The 21,072-nt window shown below is 47.6% G+C and overlaps 1 protein-coding gene across 1 annotated transcript; it reads right to left on the bottom strand.

Annotated features, from left to right (window-relative positions):
* Positions 1 to 1,811: 1,811 nt before the first annotated feature.
* On the bottom strand, positions 1,812 to 19,276 carry LOC144141739 (uncharacterized). Its single transcript, XM_077673248.1, has 6 exons — positions 18,622 to 19,276; positions 13,032 to 13,159; positions 10,456 to 10,619; positions 8,288 to 8,482; positions 7,612 to 7,693; positions 1,812 to 2,113 (listed from the first exon to the last, which is right to left on the bottom strand). Exons 3-6 carry the CDS (start codon positions 10,531 to 10,533, stop codon positions 2,067 to 2,069), a joined length of 402 nt encoding a protein of 133 aa, XP_077529374.1. The 5' UTR covers positions 10,534 to 10,619; positions 13,032 to 13,159; positions 18,622 to 19,276; the 3' UTR covers positions 1,812 to 2,066.
* Positions 19,277 to 21,072: the final 1,796 nt, after the last annotated feature.

Raw genomic sequence — 21,072 nt, 5'->3', positions numbered from 1 at the left:
CAACCTATCTTTCGATCACGGCTCAGCGTAAACCTCAAGGTAGTGTACGCACTGTAGCTAATATTTGATGAGCAGAGCACAAGCGAGGAGCAACAAAAATAGTTTATTCAAGTGTCCCACGAAGTGATGCTGCGCAAATCTAAATAAAAGGCCCAACTGTGGGTTTTACAAAGGCGAAAGGCTGGTACACTAGTACTGTAGCTATGAAAAGCGTGAATGGTCCAAGTAATATATATTTACAGCAGGAGTGACATGAAGACACAAATGAGGTCCAAGGATTGGCACACACCTTACGAATATTGCTGAGAAACACATCGTTTGTTCTGGCGAAATACGTTTGCGATGTGTACAGAGTGTGGGCGAAAAAAAAACTGAAACCTAAATCCTTCCTTGAAATGGGTAAAGAAAATAAATTTGTCAAATTTGGCGTAGCCTGAAAATATTCGAAAACAACCGTGATATCACTGCAGCAGCTGTTGAAAATGCCGCTAGTTTTGTTTTCTCTTTTGCAACCCGTTTGAGCTAGGTTCAGTCACTGTGTATCCGGAAAATATTCTAGTAATAAACTAATCAGTTATATGTAACAATGCAGGGTAGAGTAGGACATACGAGTTCCCTTCAGTGCCCCTTTAATTGTTCTCGCTCTCCCAGACCATTGCATAACGTTTTGAGGTGGGTTCAAATATAAACTGAACGGATTCAAAGAGTTTTAATGTAACGGTAAACTTTTCATAATATTGCACATGTAGGGTTTCAACATCCGAGGCCGCCACCAGACGGCCGAGTCCTACTTTAAAATGACAAAACAGACTCTCGCGGGGCAATTTGCTAATAGGAAACCAACATCAATTTGGACAATACCGAGGGCACGAGGAAACCATCCAATTACCACCGAGTTTCTCTTAATGAATGCAATTAGGTCTTTAACTGCGTAAGCCGGAAGCAGCGTGGGGGAAGGATTCTGCCTCTTTCAGGTCTTAAGTGTGAACAGCATTCACCAAGGAACACTCAAATCAAGCTTGCACATTAAAGCCCTGCACTGGCTGGCACCAAGCCGAAATAGCGTTAAGTAACATCGCAGTCATTGTACCACTAGCAGCAATTAGTAAAAGTCAGCTCAATTTGAGTACTAAGCTAGCGGTTTTTCCTATTACCAGGTTTTGTTCGGAGTTACTTTCGTTCTGCTATTGTTTATTCACAAGCCATACACTTTCAAGCTTGGTGGGTTGACTCGTCACGCTGAAATTACGCAGAAACCCTCTGTACGCTGGATTTGCGTGGTAGCAAAGAAATAAAGAACGACAAGTAATGGAGGAACGTCACCTAAAAGAGCAGCGGAAGAGTATACGCGCATTTGATTCGTCTTTGCACTTCCGGGTGAGAAGCATTGCTGTTTTTACTTCTGTGCTTACCGGAGTGCATGGATTGAAATATGCGTGCAATCCATTCCTGAAACCAGAAATTCGTCACCCTCTCACTAAAAGCTTGCACACGGCCAGCAAATTTTAAAGAAGCAACGGCCCTACCTAAGGTGAACCATTGATGCAAAAAGAATTTAAAATAGGTTTAAAAGAATAAAGTTTAAATATTAAAAGATTACAAGTTTAAAATAAAAGTTCAATTTTTAAACTTTTACGAATTCAAAAGTTTTAAACATTAAAAACTTAATAAAACACAGCTAAAAACACAGCTAAGAGCACAGCTAAAAACACAGCTAAAAACATAGCTAAAAACACAGCTAAAACACAGCTAAAACACAGCTAAAAACACAGCTAAAAACACAGCTAAAAACACAGCTAAAAACACAGCTAAAAACACAGCTATCGCCGCGGGGCTGTAGCAGGTGGGCAGGCAATAAGCGGATGTCTGTTGCAGCACAACACCACGGTCAGCGGCCGAGTCACGCGACAGCGACCATGTTCTCGTCCTTCGAGGGGTCGTCTGCGAGCCAGGCTAGGGCGCACATACGTGTTCGTCCGTGTGCCCTTGTTGACCGCGCGTCCGGCGGAAGTCGCGAGTCCACTCACAAGTCGGTATCCGGGACCATGGGGTTCCCACGAAACACGTCACTGGGGTCTTCCGGATGCGAGCAGGAGGCCACACGCTTCCGGGCCTGGAAAAACGGTGCAGAGGCATGAGAAAGCCACGTTAGTCGGCAGTGAAAAACTGCAGGCTGGTGTATGAAAAATGCGACGGTGGAGGAACAAAAGATACGAAGCGAACGAGGTGCACGGGTCGTGGTAGGTGAGGAGCACGTAGAGAAAGAGGAGGAAGAAGAGGGGACAAGGCAGAACAGGTGTGGAAAACTGAGGCAGGAGGAAAGAGGCGCTTGGCGAGTTCCTTGCTGGACGTCAACGCCTGGGAGATCTCCCAGCTCAGCCACGTCCTGCTTCTATCCTTCAAGATTGTCAACGTCCTTACAGCTTCAGCAACAGAGCTTGCGAGTGCACGGGCCACACAGCCGCCACTCCTTCCTTCGACCACGACAGCCCCAACGGCAAGAACACCGACGCCCTCCACCAGCCTCAAGCTCGACCACAACATGAGAGCCTCCACATTGGTGTCTAGGACCTCTTTTCTTAGTGGCTGCACTGATTATTTAGCTTTCATTTTCATTTTTCTACTCTCATGTATCTGTCCCGTGACTGTATTTCCTCTGTTGTTTGATGCCAAATCACCTCATCCTTCTCTTCCGGGTCGGCCTAACCTTTCATCCCCAAAACAACCTGCTTTACAATGAACACCGGAGGCCCCATTCCCATTTACAAGACGTTGCACCTCTGTATGTTGACTTGGGAAGCAGGTTTGAGAGTCATAATAAACAGCACAAGGATGACAGGATGAAGGAAGGGAATGAGCCATGTGCTTGTTCCGTTCCCTTTCTTTTTCATCTTGTCTTTTCACTTTTACCTTGCGAAAAATCAGCTAAAATTACTGCAAAGAGAAGATAAAATAGGATCAGTGTAGAAACATGGCATTTTTGAAAAAAAAAAATAACGGCGCACGATACAGTTGAACATCAATATAACGAACCTCGACTTAATGAAACTCGCGATATAGCGAATTATTTCATGATTTCTATCAAAATTTTGCAAAATGCATGTATTTTTATCTCGATTTTACGAAGTAATTTCGTGCAGCGCTCCCCATTTACGGAGCCACGGCAAAAAAGGAAAACGAAATTCCGGTCGAGGCAAGTTTTATTTTGCCTCGCAGAGCCTACATTGAAAACATTCAGTACTCGCAGTAACTCTTAAACAGCTAAAATGAAAAAAAAGCGGTGACATCTGCGGTTGACCATTAAAAGCGATTAAAGAAGCTGCTTAACCCGCTAGCGGTCAAGGACGGTTGAATAGTGCGGCCCCCATTTTAGCGTCTCCATCGTTGCCTACGCCAGCGCCCTCTATGCTTAGGCTGCCGAAGCCTACTTCAAGCTTTTTTCTACGCATCCTTGCTCACGGTGCTGCTTCTCTAGGTTTTGCTCGCTGATAACCACATTATTTTGTTCGTGCATCATTAAGTGAGCCTTGTAAGCAGCATGAGCACTCCAATGGAAAGGTAAGTGTTCGGAACAAGAGCCTGAGGAAGTTTAGGTGAAACCGAGGGCCACCGAAGTGATTGATGTCATCGACGTTCTGCGGAGGCGCGCAGGCGCGCGCGAATGTTTTGCTTACGGACTTCTCCACTACAGGCTTAACATCGAGTGCTGGGGGTAATAAATTGCTCTCTTTGAACGTGGTCATCTTCTTTTCACCCGTGTTCATTAGACAGCTGCGATGCAGAGAAATCGGTTTCTTCAGGGCTTAGTGGCCATAAAAGTAATTGCTTAATCGAATTTGGGCGGGCAATATTTAATTCAGTTACCGCCTTAGCGGGAGCACGTAAGCGCTCAATTGCCTAACGCGGGTTCAATTGACTAACAGCGGTGTTTAGTGGTGACCGAAATGAAAAAAAGAAAAAAAGTGGAAACAAAGTCTGTTATCATATTTAATGAGGCGTTGCAGAAAAAGCACCGGTTTTGCGACGACACATGAACTACCGTCGGCTATTCGAATTCCATTGCCTATGTATTGAAACTCTTAATTCACACAATTTTTAGTACAAATTTCACTTTAAGTGGATAGGTAACCACATAGCAGTTGTGTCTGGGCGATGGCAAGGTTTTAAAACCTCAATAGCTGGTTAAATGAACTGTAAAATCGGAACCCCGTTTTTAAAGAAATTCTCCATTTAACAGAATTTCCGCCTCCAAGGACGACTTCGTTATATCGAGGTTTAACTTACCACCGCATTACCAGTCGAGGCCTATTTAACGATCTCTCATAGTTGCTGTCGGGGAAGTGACACGGTTTGTGGCAAGAAAAAGGAAAATAAGGTTACCAGCTCTTGCAAGGTTTGAACAAGGGTTGTTACTTCGCTCATGAACAGAGCAAAATTTTTTCAGAACCAGAGAGCAATAGAGAGCTGCCACCACCCAAACCGAATGCGTTTGAGAGTGTTTCTGACGATACACGCACCGCAGATGGGCAAATGTGCACTTTCAAATGTTGCTTCCTTTCAAGTAAACAACACTGTAACGCACTGGAGCAAGTGCACTTTTGGGAAAAGTTCTACTTGGAACATGCGTTTATTGCCAAAGCCACTCCGTCCCTTCTAGTTAATTTGAATTGACGCGCATCCTCATGACTACAAGGCAGTACAGCTCAGAAAACTGTAGCCACTGCAATAGCGTGGGGTACTCCAGCACAGTTACAGCCTCCTCTGGAGGAAACTACAGTCTGCTATCTCCAGGGATAAAAGGATACAGGGTGGCCTATGGTTGGGCTAGGCTACGAGCCACGCTGTCTTGTAGCCAAAATGATGCTCAGTCATTTACAGACAACCATCAAGAGTACCAACAAAAAGCACAGCCAGCGATGAAGTGGCATGGGTGAAAGATGTAGCTTCCATGTGTCAAATCCTCGCTGAAAATGCGTTTTTTCTAGTACGTGTCGACATTACCTGTTACCCGTGCCACAGGCCCAGCAAGGCAATGGGAGAGTCCCGCAGCGTACTCGCTCACAACTTTTCTAGAGAGACACGGATACAGTCAAACCCCGCTTCAATGAAATTCACCGCCGCTTCAACAAAACTTATGTCTAAACGAAATATTTACAATTCCCCTTTAGCTAGCGACAGAATTCAATGCCACAATGTCCTCACCACCAGGAACCACTTGTCTGGCTTTTTTTCGCTCCAATAAAATTTTCACACATTTGGGCTGGGTTTGAACATTTAAGGTAATATAAGCACAACACCGGTCATCTGTAGCTTTTGTACATTCGGGGCGCTTAGTTTCACTGAAAACGTGCAACGTGCTCCCACGCCACCACCCATAAACAAAAACAAGCTCCTCATGCACACCATTGTTTGCTGGTGACAACGATGTGGCTGGCTGTCTTTACACGAGGCACAGGCCCGATTCGGCAAGCCGGAGCTACAGCCAATCTGCATCCAGCCGAAATCACACGAATGTGCCCTTCTGGGGCTGAGCCGTCATCTACGCATTGTGAGCAGCTGTCATGGCAGTTTTTCTTTCACCATTCTTTAAAGTCAAGTACAAAAACAATGTTTTTGCGGTTGACCGCGGGCGCGCGCTGGCGATAAATGGAAGTCAGAAAATATTCGCTCCACTCCTGCCACAAGTGAGTGGGGGACTTCAGCTATCTGCAAGTAATCAGCCCAGTAGACATGCCTCGTACCGCAATATGTTTTAAGTGCGAATGCACTTTATAAGCGACCCTGAATTCCGGTGACCGCCGTCCGTCCACATAGCAACAGCTGCGGGTGCGCGCGCTCCTCGTCTTCCTTGGCAACGGGGGGAGATGGGCGCGCGCTGCCTGGCCGCTGACATGGCACATACCCACGTGGGGGATTGGCCAGGAATCTCCTCGTCTTCCTTGGCAACGGGGGGAGATGGGCGTGCGCTGCCTGGCCGCTGACATGGCACATACCCACGTGGGGGATTGGCCAGGAATCGGGCGTGAGAAGGGCTAATGCACCCGCTTAAAGGAGTACTGACACGAAATTTCAAAGCTGAGATCCGCTCTAGCACTCAAGTACAACGACAACACAAATAGGTGTCTGTGAATAAATGCATCTTTCTTTCTTTGTAGTTGTGTGTGTGTGTGTGTGATCTCTCTTTCGCGAACATTACCGAACCGCGCAAATTCAACTCCTGCATTCGCACTTTCACATTCTTCCCCTCGGGGAAATGCGGGGAATTTTTTTCAACGTCATTTCTTCCGTGGTAACGCGCTCTTTAAGTCGGATAAACTACAGATAACCATTTGTATGTTTGTTATTTGCATAAAGATTATGTAATTGCACGTCACTCCTTTTTCAGAGCACTGCAATATACAGTCAATAATTCGGATATATGGGGTCATTTTTGTTGCCCTTCTGCGGCGTGTTGGGACGGATTTCACCTCCACAAATTCCCCACTTCAACTAAATTTTTTGCTCGTCCCGTCAATTTCACTATAGTGGATTTGACTCTAGTATGCTTGTATAGGCTCCAGAAGCATGGTGGCATTTTATACACAATCAACCGGAAGTTGTAGAGCCTGTTCATTTTGGAAGTAGGAATAGCGGCACAAAATTGTACATGCAGTTTAGGGAAAGTGCTAATGGAACACAATAATTAGGCTATTTTCCATTTTTAAAAGGCTTATCGTATTTGCAAGGTTCTAACGCGCACCACCTTATTTCGTTAAAACAACCCTTGAAATTTGCGTACGCGTTACAATCGCGTACAAATTGTCTTTCAATGTTCCTGGCTTTAGTTTTAATGCTCACAGGACACTGGATAAGCATCTTTATGAAGCACAAGGAATTTTAGGGCCACAGTTGCGTACGTCACATAAAATATCTTCTGCCAGGTACTATTATGAGCAATATGAAAGGGAACACGGGAACGCATAGAAAACACCCTCAGACTCAGATATGCGTGATACGCAGCGGCCGCCGTCGGAAACAAAGTGGCAAGGGGGACGCTGTTCTAACAACTGTCCCCATTCCCGCTGTGCGTCTTATCGGCTGTCGGACGATACCATATTATCGGCGAAATGACGTAAGCTGCTGCTTTGTAGAAATCCCATCGTGGTGGGAGTGCCAACAGTTAGTGGAAGAGCACCCTCCTTCGCCCTTTCATTTTCACAGCGCCATCCGCGTATCGCTCCGAGTCTGTTTGCCACGCGTTTCTGTGTTCCCTTTCATATTGCTCATAATAGTACGTGGTGTGATGTCCTTGATATCAGTGTGGTAGGTTTGGTGTCAAATTATTTTTCGAATTTCTCTAAGCGAACTTTATTGCGCGTTACTATAAGGAGCAAGTATGGTACTCAGAACCACTTTTCTGCACTCGCATCAGTTATGACGCCAAAACCATGCGAATCTTGCTTACACCTGTTCTCATTACGGCCAAACTGAGAAACGCAAGGATGTTGAGCCCCCCCCCCCCCCCTCGCCCCCCACCCAACTGTTTGCTCTTTCTTGCCGGCTGGGTGGGGGGCGTTCCCGTGACGGAGCTGCTGTCCCCAAACTCCCAGAGCTTGTGGAAGTGCTGCTTACGCGACGGCAGTGTCAGCTGCAGCGTGTCCATGCCTTGCTCCATGGTGCCGTCCGTTTCCAGTTGCACGTTGTAGCTGTTGGCCTGGAAAGCGGGTCAGACAACAAGTCGCAATAAGTGCACAGATCAGTATCCAAACAGCCAAGTTTTGGACCTAGCATGTTTGCATGTCAAGAAAATGTGATGGTTTATTTCAACTTACAGACCATGCATACATATGCACCACATTTAGTGCTTCTCCCTTAATACTGTACGGAATTTTACCTTTTCAAGACACAGGCGGCTAGGGTACCTTGGGAAAATCATCGTTGAGAAAATGCGTGAAGTTCATGCTTTTGTAAGGCACTGGATAATGTGCGGCATGCAACGGGAAACCTGAATGTAAGGCAAACGCACATCTCGCCTCCAGGAACAACGCAGCCTGCTGCAGCTGCCAGGAAACGAAATCCGAACGTTTTGCCCCGTTGCAGAAAGCCCCCGCTGTGAGCAATTACTTGAGAATAGCGTGCTCGAATTGAGCTAGTTGAGAATTACTTTAGAATAGCGGGAATAGCGATTTCTCAACCAAGGCCTCCTCCTCCCAGCATGGCTTATCCACTGCAGCTTGTGTTTTAAACACCCTTCCTCCCCCCCCCCCCCCCCCCCCCCCAAACAGTTTCATGGCCCTGTGCTGCTTACAGTGGCGGAACTGGCCTGCTTGAACCAGAGCATGGCCACTGGCACGACGACGTCTGTGGCGGCGCCCTCCGGGTCCGAGGCACTGTCCTCGTGCGGCCGCTTGCGCGATCTGCGGCGCAAGAGCAAGGGCTTCTCCTTGGACGGCAGGACCTCCATCAGATCGTGCAAGCTGTGCTGCTGCTGGGGGGCCTGCAGCTGTAGAAAGCGAAATTCCGTTGCTTCGTGGGTTTCCTCGGCGCATTCAGTGCCATCCCATGCTTCACTTGGGACACTCCTATTAGCTTACGCGACTGCTAAAAAAGTGCTGCGCTGCCCCAACGGCCCAGGGGACGAAATCTGGGATTTGGAAAGAACGCACAGGGTTCGGACCCCAGCAATACCAATATTTTAGCCAGAATGCGAGCGGCAACTGCAGGCAGTCCAGCGGCTCGAGGCTGCTCTGGCGCAGCAGAGGCGAAAGGGGGACCCGCACCTTCTTTCGGCCGCCCCTCGGGGTGGCGGAGGGAAGAGAGACGGGGACCCTTCTAGTAGCCCAGGCTGTGGTCCAGGCCCCAGTGCTTCGAGGTCTGCCTAACCATATAGACAGGGGGGACGGCGAAGCCCTGCGTGGCCTGACCCGTCTCCTCTCGCCGGACAAATGTTCAATAAAGTCATTTCTCTCTCTCTCTCTCTCTCTCCAAATCTCGTGATGTTTTTCTATTGTAAAATGTTCTCTTAGCTCAATCATCTGCAATGATTCCCTAAATAAAAGTGGCTTTGTATCTTTTACGTAGGTTTAGATGTGGGGCGGGGAACATTGACAGGTAAAGCTACCGTTTTACAGTGCCCTAATTTTACAGGTCATTACACTTTGGTTGCACAAGTGGCAAGGAACCATGTTGAGTGCCCATATCAAACACTGAAGTTTAACGAGCCGTAAAAGTAGTTCCAAGCGATGCATCAAGCTGTTTCGATTATTGCATACACCAGGGCTCATAGTATCGGAAAATATAAAGATTGCAGTTTTATGACCGACACTGTTTTCTCTATTGTTGCTCCAAAAATGACTATCTCTAATTATCGTGGTAACCAATTGAATTACTAAAAAAATAATTTCATATTAAAATCGGTGGAACAAAGCAGCAAGACTGACAAGTTTCACAGAGTTTATTTGAAAATTAAAAAAGTTGTAGGACCAGCGTCCCCCTTTAAGACGACCCGCTTCTTATGACAGATTACCGTGGTCCCGGCAATCTCCCCATTTAAATGATGCATTAAAAACCACAATTATACAACACTCAAGTGCACACAGTCCACTTCATGCGACAACGGATGCTGGAGAGGATAGCACCGGCGCTTTTACCAACTTTCATGCAGCTCCGCCGCCACATCACCACCCTTCATTCCTTAACCACCATTTAATGCTGCAATCTGCAGTCGTCTGCAGTTGTCCCGACCGCTTGATGAACAGATGCAAGCAAGCCGGCAGGTACTGGCAGGCAGGAGTTAACCTTCGACGGCCCCAGGCCGCAGCAGAGCGCCAACATGCCAACCGTTAAAAGTCCGTGTTCCGGTTGCTGGCGGACCACTTAATTGCATGTCCCATTAAGCCGACGAACGTGAGAACACATGCAACCCCACGGCAATGACCGAACACCCACTTCTCCTCGTCTCTCGATCCAAGGTTCTTCATTTCACCGCAATCTCTCCTTGCGTTCGTTGTTTAAACCTCCTGATCACCCTACGGTCCTTTCTTTCCGGCCTTTATGGGTCTTACCATTTGATCGCTGCTTATCGGCGTCTTGTCGCTTTCCCACGTTTTTCTATTCACGCCTCGTACTATGGCTCATTTCACTTGGCCTTGGCAGTTTCACACTCTCGCCTTTTCCTTTCCCAATTTGCTCGGCCGAGTCTGACTTCCCAGCTTATCTCGCGTGCGCAAGATGCAGGGCTGGCGGGCTAATGCCAGATGCCAGGGAGAGGAGTGGGGAACAAAATGGGCGGTATAAACTCGGAATTTCAGTTAGGGGTTTGCAAATTATGCGAGAACACTAAATATAGTAATTCAAGTAAGTTCTCAACCAACCTGTCACGCGAGACTGCCTACTAGGGCTACATTCACCCTTACCCCGATCGTACGACACCCCGGTCGCGCAACACTTCCAAGTGGTCCTCAAAGTCCACCGTACCTCCTTGACCCGCATGGGGGTCTGCCGCACGGGAGGAGGCACAGGCGAGGTGGGACAGGTGTCCTGCGTTTCCGGCATGGCCGGGCACTCCTCGAAGGTCGCTATGTCCCCGCAGAAGGGAATGGGTTCCGCGTCCGGGGGCTCCGACAGCGGGGACTCTGCGGCTGCAGCAACGGTGACACGGCGGTTCACGGTGACCGTGCCAGTTCCACCAGAGGAAGGCGACAGGAGGTGTGACAATAAAAAAGTAAGTGAACTGTGCCTAAACGCTCATTAGAAGACATGTAAGCGACGTCTCATTAAAGGGGCTACGAATACAAGATACAGGTTTGTTTAATAGACTGCTTTGTTCTAACAACTAGGATACCAATTCTAACACAAACTAACTCTTGTTACCGCGGGAAATTAACCGATTTTAAGGGGTCGAACAAAACATTTTTTCTGTGCTATAAATATTGGTTAGGCACACACTGCAGTGACATAAAATGCAGATTATCCCAGGCGCTTTCCAAGGACACCAGTTTTAATAATGTTCTCGTATAAATAATGATTGCGGAAAAAATGATCGAATTCGAAATTTTTGTCCAGGCGTCAAAGAAAATTAAAAAAAAGTTGTGTATAATAAACTACCAGTGGTAGAAAAAATTCAGAATACACATTTTGTAAGTAAACATTCAAAACACCCTTCCGACAAAAAAAAATTGAGTTCTTCGGTACAATTTTTCTGATATTAGAGAGAGTGTTAGCCCGTGTGGCGCCCGTGCCTTCGTGGTGAAGCCCAACCACTATTTAAATTTTTCCATTTTCGATGGTTCTCTGGAAGAAATCTGGTTGTTTCACATCATTGAAGGCTCCAATTATCCTCCACATGATGTAAAAACACCTTGTCAATGATTATGATTAGCACAATATTGAAGGCAAGCAAGCCATGCGAATAAATCCACTTGGAGTTGAAAGCCAAACTCTTGGGTGGATGCTTGTTGACTTTTTGATGATCACTTACCAGTCAGAACTTTTATTTGCGGTTTATTATCATGTTCTCACTCGCTATGGTAGCCCTGCTTGCAGGAATAAGGTACGATGCGCTAGAATCGTGCCCAGCAAGCTTTCACCAAGCCGCCGCGGGCTATGAAGAGCGTTCAGCACTACGAGCCTACTACATTGCAGCGCCACCTAAAAAATTTGAAAAGAAACAAACACAAGGCTGTTGGAGACTGTCAGAATAGACAGTACAAATGAGCAGCGACACTAGACCTCCGGAAATGCCCTCGTATGAAACCAAAACTGGCCGGTGGAAAGCTGGTGGTGTTACGGCCAATTGGAAGTGTTCTCGTCTGAACTGATACCTGACGACTTGGTGTTATCTTTTGACTTACAGCGGAAGCTCTTACCGCAGAATCAAGGTGCAGATAAAGTGGAAGCATGAGCGGCATGGTTGCTTTGAGTAGTAGTAGTGGTTAACGTAGACAACATGGCAAATGAGCTTGTAGTTGGGTAACTCCGTGGTAGCACCAAATATAAATTTCGCAACGCAAAAACAAAACCAAAACTGCTGGAAACTGGCTGAAAATGCTAGGCACACTTGCTAGACATGTGGGGGACCATCAGAAATAAGCTTTGGCACAATCAAGCTGCCCTTTCTCCAAACCTAAGATCACTAGTGAATAGGTGGTGTCATTTTCAAGTAATTATCACCTCTCAAGGCTGTCGGATTACAAAGCTGACAACATTATTTCGTACTTGACTTGCCAGGAGCCTTTAGACAAAAAAAATATGGTAATGCAGTCTAACCACACTCTGCATCCTTTTTTTATCAAGTGAAGAAGTGACGTCCCTTCCTCAAAAGCACACGCATCTCAGCTCACTAAAAACGCCGTCGAAAATCTTAATGTCGGCGGAGCGAGAAACTTTAAGCTGATTATAAAAGTGCAGTGCCTAGACTAACCACTGCCCGCATTAGGTGTACAAGAAACGAATACAACGTGTCGAAATAGGCAATATAATCATCGATCACCGGTGATCGATTTGAAAAGGCGTGGTAATGAAAGTTTCAAGGGGGACACGGCTCTTAAAACAGCTTCCTTTAATTTTTAAGTAAACTGTGAAACTCGCCAGTTTTGCTGCTTTTTTCAAGATTTGATGTATGTCATTTTTTGAGTAAGTCAATTACTCACCAAGAGATAGAGATAATTTGTCATTTTTGGAGGAACAATGGACAAAAGAGGGTTACCCATAAAACTGAAATCTTTATATTTTCTGATACTATGAACCCTGGTGAGTGTAACAAGAGAATTGGTTTTGTTTATGCACTGCTTGGAACTAATTTTACAGCTCATTAAGCCCTGGTGGCACCCGTGGCAAGGAATCATTTCAAATGCCGATTTCATACATTAAGGCTCTTAGCCAACAACTGTTTAGCAAGGAAAGAGGCACAACAATGTGTCATGATATGCAAATCTACAGCCACATTTGCAGAATACAGCTAGTAGTACATGGGATTTAGCAAGCAGAAAATGTACACAATTTACCCGGCCTGCTGTCGACCGCATCAAGCGATGACGCATCCTCAAACTTACGCCCGAAGTTCGAAGACGACTCGTCTCCGCGGACCTGCGATTCGTCCGAGTCTTGGGATTCGGGCAGGTAGTGCACCCCGGAGAACAGCCGGTAGTCCACCTTGTAGCCCACCACATTTTGCTTGCGACTGTAGGGAGCAGGCAAAGCCGGAGCGGTGGCCGGTTAGTCCCACTGCTTCTACAGACACTTAAAGGAGCCATCAAGACAAAACACAAGTTCGGATCATTCAAAACGCTGCCTGGTTAGAATCATACTGACACCACTTTAACGTAAACTTCGCTCAAATAAGTACATAATTAGGAAAAAAGGGAATGGCCATGCAACCCACTAGCTCATTTCCCGCAGCAGAACTTATGATGTCATACCAGCCGGCTCTGCGATAGGCGGAGGCCGGAAAAAGCACACGCGAATTAGCCAGAGCTTAAAAGCTTGCCCAACGAGCTATTTGGCGCCTAAATGTAATGTATGTCGATTTTACCGCAGTAAGAATGGGGTGGGAAACAGCAAAAGTTAAGAAATTACATGTAAACATAGAAGTACCGATGCGCACTGCTGTTGGTACTGGGCGCAACCTGCTTGTTTTAGCTGCACAGCAGTCCGACGCTTTGGAGTTGTCTTAAACGACTCTCGCCGATTGGCGTAAGCAACGTTGCCTTACGTAACCCTGTTTGTCAAGCATACCCTATGCTTTGCGAAGCGATTACTTTCTACCATATCAAAAACAAGCCATGTGTAAATACGGTCAAAAACAAAGAAACGGCGGAGTACTGAGCAGGCATGCGCCAACTGTGAGGTTTGACGGCAAGCAAGGCTGCAGAGCCTAATGGCGCATTGGAAGTTCTTTTGTTTACGTGCCGTTATGACTTCATTGTAGACGTCACCAAAACACACGATTTGGTAGGAGAATCAAACTTTCAACCTAAATTGGTTACTTCCTCAGTGAATATGGCATCATTTGCTGCCGCGCAAGTGCTGGGGACACTATAAAACACGAAGTCGTTCGAATAAAACAAACATGTATTTTGTCTTCGTGGCTCCTTCAAGCCACGCCCCCTTCCTCAAAAACACACGCACCTGAGCTCGCAAAAAATGCCGTCAAAAATCTCAATATCGCCGGAGCGGGAAACTTTAGGGTAATTCTAAATGTGCAGTGCCTAGACAAACCACTGGCCGCATTAGGTGTACGAGAAACGACCACAACATGTCGAAATAGGCAATATAAGTCATCGATCACCGGTGATCGATTTGAATAGGCGTGGTAATGAAAGAGTCAAGGGGGACACGGCTATTAAAACAGCTTCCTTTAATTTTTATGTAAACTCTGCGAAACTCGTCAGTCTTGCTGCGTTTTTTCTAGATTTCCAGATTTTTCTACCTGCAACCAGCATGGCAACGTCAGCCATAGTGCGGTACAAGCGAAACTAGGGAGATCGGCATCAACACCATTGACCGGCAGCGCCACATCTCTGTCAACGTATGCCTGACCATTCCGCTTGATGTTGATTGATTGTAGGGTTTAACGCGCCGACGCAACGCAGGCGATGAGGCGCGCCGTAGTGGAGGGCTCCGGATTAATTTTGACCACCTGGGGATCTTTAACGTGCGCCGAAATCTCGTACGGGCGTTTTTGCTTTTCGCCTCCATCAGAAAAGCGGCCGCCGCAGCCGGGAATCGAACCCGCGACCTTGTGCTCAGCAGCGCAACGCCTTAGCCACTGAGCCACCGCGGCGGGTCATTCCGCTTGACATTGCATGTGCGGAATCGACCGCGCTGTGTCGCGCACAAGCCGACATTTCTTTTGAGATGCCTTTTAGGTTCCAGCTGGCTGCCTGAGAGGACGACCTATCTGAGCAAATGCCCGCCAAAGGACGAGGCGGGCATATGCGTTGGAAAATATGCGTCAGCATTTTCTCTCTCTCCCTTGCGAACGTGAGGCTTGGCACGGCCGATGTGCACGCCCGAAACGGGCTTTAGAATATTTCTCGAATGCGCAAGCTTCAAACACCATGCCACAGAGCACGACCATTCTTGTTCCATGCACCATCTCAACCGTACTTCGCGTTCTAACCGCCTCAGAGACACGCTTGCTCGACGACTGCCTGATCTCTCCTTTTTTTGTCAACCAGTATCGGCAATGCGTCGCCGCCATTTCCGTTCTACCGCCTTTTGCCGCCCTCAGTTAGCTGCGCACTCCATTTTACAACGCGCGCAAGAGCTGACGGAACGCGTCAAGACAACGGGCGTACACTGTAACGAGCAAATCGGAAGAGATTGATTGATTGCAGGGTTTAACGCGCCGACGCAACGCAGGCGATGAGGCGCGCCGTAGTAGAGGGCTCCGGATTAATTTTGACCAGCTGGGGATCTTTAACGTGCGCCGAAATCTCGTACACACGGGCGTTTTTGCTTTTCGCCTCCATCAGAAAAGCGGCCGCCGCGGCCGGGAATCGAACCCGCGACCTCGTGCTCAGCAGCGCAATGCCTTAGCCACTGAGCCACCGCGGCGAGTCAAATCGGAAGAGACAGGTTGGGAGGCGCGCTTCGATTTGACGCGGTGCGATAAATGGCAGCGTCACCACAGGTGACGTCACCCTCTCCATGCCGCTGGGATGACGTCACCTTCTCCATAAACGCGCTTTCTAGCTTGTTCTCGATTCTTCTGTCGCTCTTTCCACGGATCGACGGCGAAAATTTTTTGCCAACATTGCTCACGCAGTAATGACGCGTACCGCCCGTAAGGGGTGCCGCCCTACCCTTGCAATGGCCCCTGCCTTGTGAAAGTGACGTCACGAAAAATTACGGGACGGGATTTTTCGGTATCGTCATCTTCGCAGGGCCGCGGGGAGAGAAAGTGAGAGCGTCGGCGGCCGAGTCCAGAGGGTACTCGACTGTGGCGCCTGACGCCGGCGGCGTTACGGGGGAAGGTATTGTTCTTGTGTCCCGATCGGGATACAAGTCATGCCCTTTTTTACCCCTAATGTCCCATTTAAAGAGTGTCAGGGCATGCGCATATCCGTCCATTGTTTTTAATTAATTGTTTTATCGGTCCAGTTTGCCCATACATTTAGTTCGATTATAGTGCTCTGGAGCACTGTAGTTCAGGTATTTATGCACCCCGCCCCAACACCCCCCTCCCCCTCTAAGAGGATTTTTACACCCCCCAGATTCAAAATTCTGGATACACCCCTTCCTTAGTTGTAGCATCAATCGATTCTCAGACGGCGGTACGCAAACGACGTATCACGTTTTCGCGTGGAACCACGCACATAATGAAGCAAAAAACTGGTTCAAGGCGAGCTAACGAATTCCTGCAATTAGGCTGCGGCCAGCTGTACTCAAGAAATTGGAATTTTATATAGCTGTGATTTTAATATCGGAAATTTATGTGCATTAAACTGACCTATCTTTTACATACAGAATATTTTTTTTCCAGAAAGATGGGCAAAAAAACCTTAGCGCATACGAAACTGCGCTTTTCTGCTTATAGCGTATACCATTCACATATCACCGTACACACAGCGTGTCACGAGAATGCGATCAGTACGAGATTGTACCGCTAGGTAAAAACATTTGTAAAAGATATACAGTAAAGACAAGCGGCAAAATACAAACTCGTGAGAAAAATATCGGCTGGGAATGTACACCATCCCAAATTTTTTCACGGGAGTGACGACCGATCGGCATGCTAGCGCCTTGTCATGGTTGTTAACGGCCAAATAGGCGAGAGTGCGGGCAGGCGCAGAAAAGCCTTGCCTGTGCGGCATCGTCTGCTACGAGGTTTCCTTGAGAGCCGAATACCCCCCCAATCCTGTATTTGCGTGACTTTGTTTACGTGAAAGAGGGGCTATTTGAAGAGCATGCACATATCCAATGCACGTTTGATTTTACTTTTGTATCAATTCCCCGGAACGTGCGCTGGGAATGTAATGCCTAGCTGCCTTTGACGGTTAGCGGAGCTGCCTGATAAGAAAAGCAGAGGGTGCGTTGCTTTTAAGGAGACGGCGTACCAGACGACACTCATACGATTGCTCTCACTCTCGCCTATACTTCGCCGCTGGACACCGTGATGTCAGTTTTAGCTGACCGTTTATGACGGTCCGCTCCGCTCGAGAATGGGAGCGCCATTGCGCATGCGTGGCGCGCTAGTCCGCTAGCGGCGATACCGGAGCGGAGCCCCGCTCCGCTAACCGGGGCGTCTTAGCGGGCCATCGCAGCAGCTTACGCTTCCGCGCGGAATTCCAGCATGGCTGCCCGGCGAGGCGAGCGCGCTACGGCGAACTCCGTTTCGTCAGTTGAAACACGAGCGACGAAACCGCGAAAGCGCTTCCGAATAGGCTAAGGTGCCACACACTTCAACGAGGTATAGAACGCAAGCCAAAAAAGCCGACCGAAGCGCGGAGCTGCTTCTATGCAGCTCCAAAAAAGACATCCTTGTGTTGGCTATTCCCAAGTTTATCGGCTTTTCTTAAAATTATTTTGAACCATTTTACCGTGTTTGTGACTACACTATAGAAAAGATGCTAAAGGAGGCAAAAAAAAACACGGAATTTTGATTTATTTGAGCGGCCAAATACCACTTCTTATGCTTCCTTTTGGATGAAGTTTTGGTTTACACACGCGCAGGAAAAGATCAGTCACGCGAATCATTCCGCGTCGCGGGAGGTACGCTTATCGCTTAGCTAAAAGCTTTTCTGCTGCTGACGCTCCGGTTGTGCTAAGCGGGCCGTCGGGAGCATAGCGGAGCTTCAAAAACGGTCAGCTAAAACTCTTGTAAGCCGCTAACATACCGATTGGGCACCGCTCCCGTGATATTAAAATTTTGGGAGGGCGTACCTAAATAACTTCAGCATCCGGCAGATCCGACTGCAAAACTTTTTATTGAAAAACGCTTAACGTGCTCAGCTGCTGGCGCAAGGCTCCGCAGCTTTTTTTTTTTTTTTTTTTTGAGTTTCCTGGACAGTTCAATCGGCATGTCTTATCCTATATGCATTCCTGGTGGCATTCTTGCGCCACAGCCTCATAGCTACCGTGCTCTGACAGTTAGGTAACAAGTGAAAGAGCTATGTCGTATTTTCATTGGCAGTTCGGGTTAGACACTTGCCTAACTAGACAAAACGCCGTAATTAGCTGTCAGTCCAAAAAATTGTAATAGGGACGGGACAGAGAAAGAACGTGAACATTTCTTGTTTTTTTTTTTTTTTTTACAGGGACCGCTTAGAATTGCTCCATAGCGGCTTCGTATATATTTTTATTTTCCCGTACAATTTCTATGAAAGCAGTGTTGGACTGCCAATGAACTGCTCCGCACAGACGAATAAAGGAGACAATATTGTTTTACGCGTAGATGGGTATGTTTTCCTCATTCCAGGAAACTTAGGTTTAAATGAATGAATGAATAGCATTAGTAGGCTAGTGTTGTCATGATCCGGCCTATCACGAAACGCCATGTGACGAACGGGCCGTACTCATTTATGCACCGTCTGCAGCGGCGATGCGTGAATCTTAAAATAAAAAATATTACAGTCCGAATAAATGTACTGGTATCATGTTTCCAGGATGCAACGTAACAAGAAACGAATGTCTGCTTACCTCGTAACTTCCCAGCAGTGCAAAGGTTACGAAGGGGTCCACGCTAAAAAAGATAAAAAAACGAAAACGCAACGGATGAGGGCATGCGCGCGCCTCTCGTGTGATGAAATTGTTGTTTAGTATTGTGGCGAAGAAGTTTTGTTCATTTACTGGACTAACGCTATAGGTGCTGACAGGCCTGCTGTGAAACAAAAAGGACGAAGAAAAGTACTGTAGAAAATGACCCCCTTTTAGAAATCTCGTACCGTGCTTTGTAAGCCCGTAAATATATAGCTTCGAACGTCGTTTCGCAAATTGATATAGCATAAAGGTTAAGCTAAGTGAGCACTTGCCTGATTCGTGTCGAAGTCGGCGCTGGGTGCGTCCTCACGTCGTCTTGCCAAAGAAGCAACAGAGCGGGCTGTTCTCCAGTACCGGTAGGCCCACATTCCCGCCGCTACGCGTCCAGCTGAATAATGGCTGGCACGCCCCCAAAACTCGAGAGCGAAAAAAATTATTCCTCACCCCTCTCCCAAGCACATATATCTTCTGCTAGCTATCTCCCCTGCCTGTCTTCCGGCTTCCCTCTCCACTGGATACAGCTTTCGTCACACTTCCACTGGGACCAACACAAAAGGACCAACCACGTGGCCTCTTTCAACGCGAACACCCCCGTTACAAAGTAGTAGTAGTAGTAGTATGAAACTTTAATGAGCCTTATAAAGTAGGAGTGGTTCTCTAGTCCGGGAATCCAAGTGACGACCGGGCGACCGACGCCCTAGATGCCAGTAGTTGCTGGACGTCCAGGTGGTCGCTGGTGATCAGGTTCTCCCACAGCTCATGGAGGGGGAGGGGGAAGGAAAGGGTGGGAGGTCAGGGTTATCCGCACACTCTAATAAAATGTGGACGAGTGTGCCAGGCTTAGAGCAAAAAGTGCATTGGGCGGGAAATTGAGTGGGAAACATGTGGTGTAAGCGGATTGGATGAACGAAGGTATTCGTTTGGATGCGACGAAGTCATCCCATTACGAATGTTCCCCTGTTACGAACCGCCTTGTTACCAACAGGCTTATGCCATATACGCTATGTGACGAACAGCCCGTACACCAGCTAGTGTGGCTAGCATGAAAGGGACCCTGCAGCACTTTTGATAAGCGCTTGCTTTCACCCTTTCCTTCGCCTCTGGAAGCACTCTAAAAGCTACAGTTATCGCCAGCACGGAGCGGCACTGCGTGATTTGCTCGTCGCACGAGATACTCCTTCCATTTCTGCTTTGTTTTTACTGCAAAGCAGTATATGTCTAACCCCCCCAGTTTTTTTTTTTCCAGTGTCATCGATTTACTCGGCGCCGTTCCGGGGCTCCTCCTCCCCAACGTTGGCCCGTCTTTCACAACTATTTTCCTGCTCGCCTCCACCCATGCCCCCTTGTAAAGTTGCACAGGCGGCAGCTAACGGCGGTATGCGGCTATCGGATGATTGCGAAAAATAAACTGAAGCAGCGATGGGCGTAAAAATGCACTGGCGATTATTACAAATTGTGCGCAGCAAGGACTGCAGTCCTCTCGGTCATGGCGCAATTCTACTGCGTCTAAAGAAGTGTTCGCGTGATAAGCGAACGTACGAAGGCGGCGCTACTCCGCTGCTACCTTGCAGTGCACCGCCGCCGCCGGCCACCATGTTGCAAATCGTGTTCGAACCTCCCGCGAAAATTTCACGCGGTTCGCAGTAGCCCCGCACAAGGAAGCAGCGAGCATGTTGTTGCATATCGCGTTAGAAGCTCCCGCGCAAACGTCAAGAAGTTTGGATTAGCGGAGAATGGAACAGTGTCTGGGGAAAGTGTAGGGGGAGGGCGCTCCTTGGTGGCGACGCATGAAACATGTGTGAAAGTAAGGCAGTGAGAGAGATGACGCGGTAGCCGCACGTGTCGTACTCCCCTTCACCCTTTGCTTGACGCTCCTCTCCGTTTTCTTTCTTCGGTCACTGCTGCGCTCACTCACTCGGTTACGCAGATATAAACAGACGCCGCTCCCGTGAAGCCTAGGTAACGGCTGCCAAAGGGCTGCCCCCTAAAACGACCGAAACCCGCCGTCGCGACGTATGTCACTTCTAAGCACGCGTACATGACCGGTTCCCGGTTTATGCGTGCGCAGTTTTGTAGTGAAAAATAGTGGTATAGTTGATGACAGGGTAAGAATGCAGCTCCGCCCACAAGCGTTGTTTGGCCGCTAGCTGACTCTCCGCGGTGAGAAAAAATAGTTCGTTACATTGCAGCTGTTTATACCCATGATTACTAATATGAGCGGTCTGCAGTATAACCATCTGATTATGATGTCGTTTATATGTGTTTCATTCCGAAGAATGAATGATTTTCACAGGAAAAAGAAAAAGTCGTCGTTATTGAAAACTGGCTGAGGAGAAAAAAAATTCCTCACTAAAACAAAGGTTATTCTTGATAGAAACTATTCCCGGTGTA

This window comes from Haemaphysalis longicornis, unplaced genomic scaffold (genome assembly GCF_048455015.1).
Source record: "Haemaphysalis longicornis isolate Haplotype H1 unplaced genomic scaffold, Haemaphysalis longicornis Haplotype H1 scaffold_6, whole genome shotgun sequence".
NCBI classification, from domain to species: domain Eukaryota; kingdom Metazoa; phylum Arthropoda; class Arachnida; order Ixodida; family Ixodidae; genus Haemaphysalis; species Haemaphysalis longicornis.
Note: the sequence above shows the minus strand (reverse complement) of the source record. Positions and strands in the feature narration are given on the sequence as shown.

What these genes read in the sequence shown, in the direction of transcription:
- LOC144141739 (XM_077673248.1), bottom strand. Translation starts at nt 10,533, where the DNA reads ATGCCGGAAACGCAGGACACCTGTCCCACCTCGCCTGTGCCTCCTCCC. An exon ending in CCCCCATGCGGGTCAAGGAG is followed by an intron (nt 8,483 to 10,455) that starts GTACGGTGGACT and finishes CGCTTTCTACAG; the next exon opens with CTGCAGGCCCCCCAGCAGCA. An exon ending in GCAGCTGACACTGCCGTCGC is followed by an intron (nt 2,114 to 7,611) that starts GTAAGCAGCACT and finishes CCGTTTTTCCAG; the next exon opens with GCCCGGAAGCGTGTGGCCTC.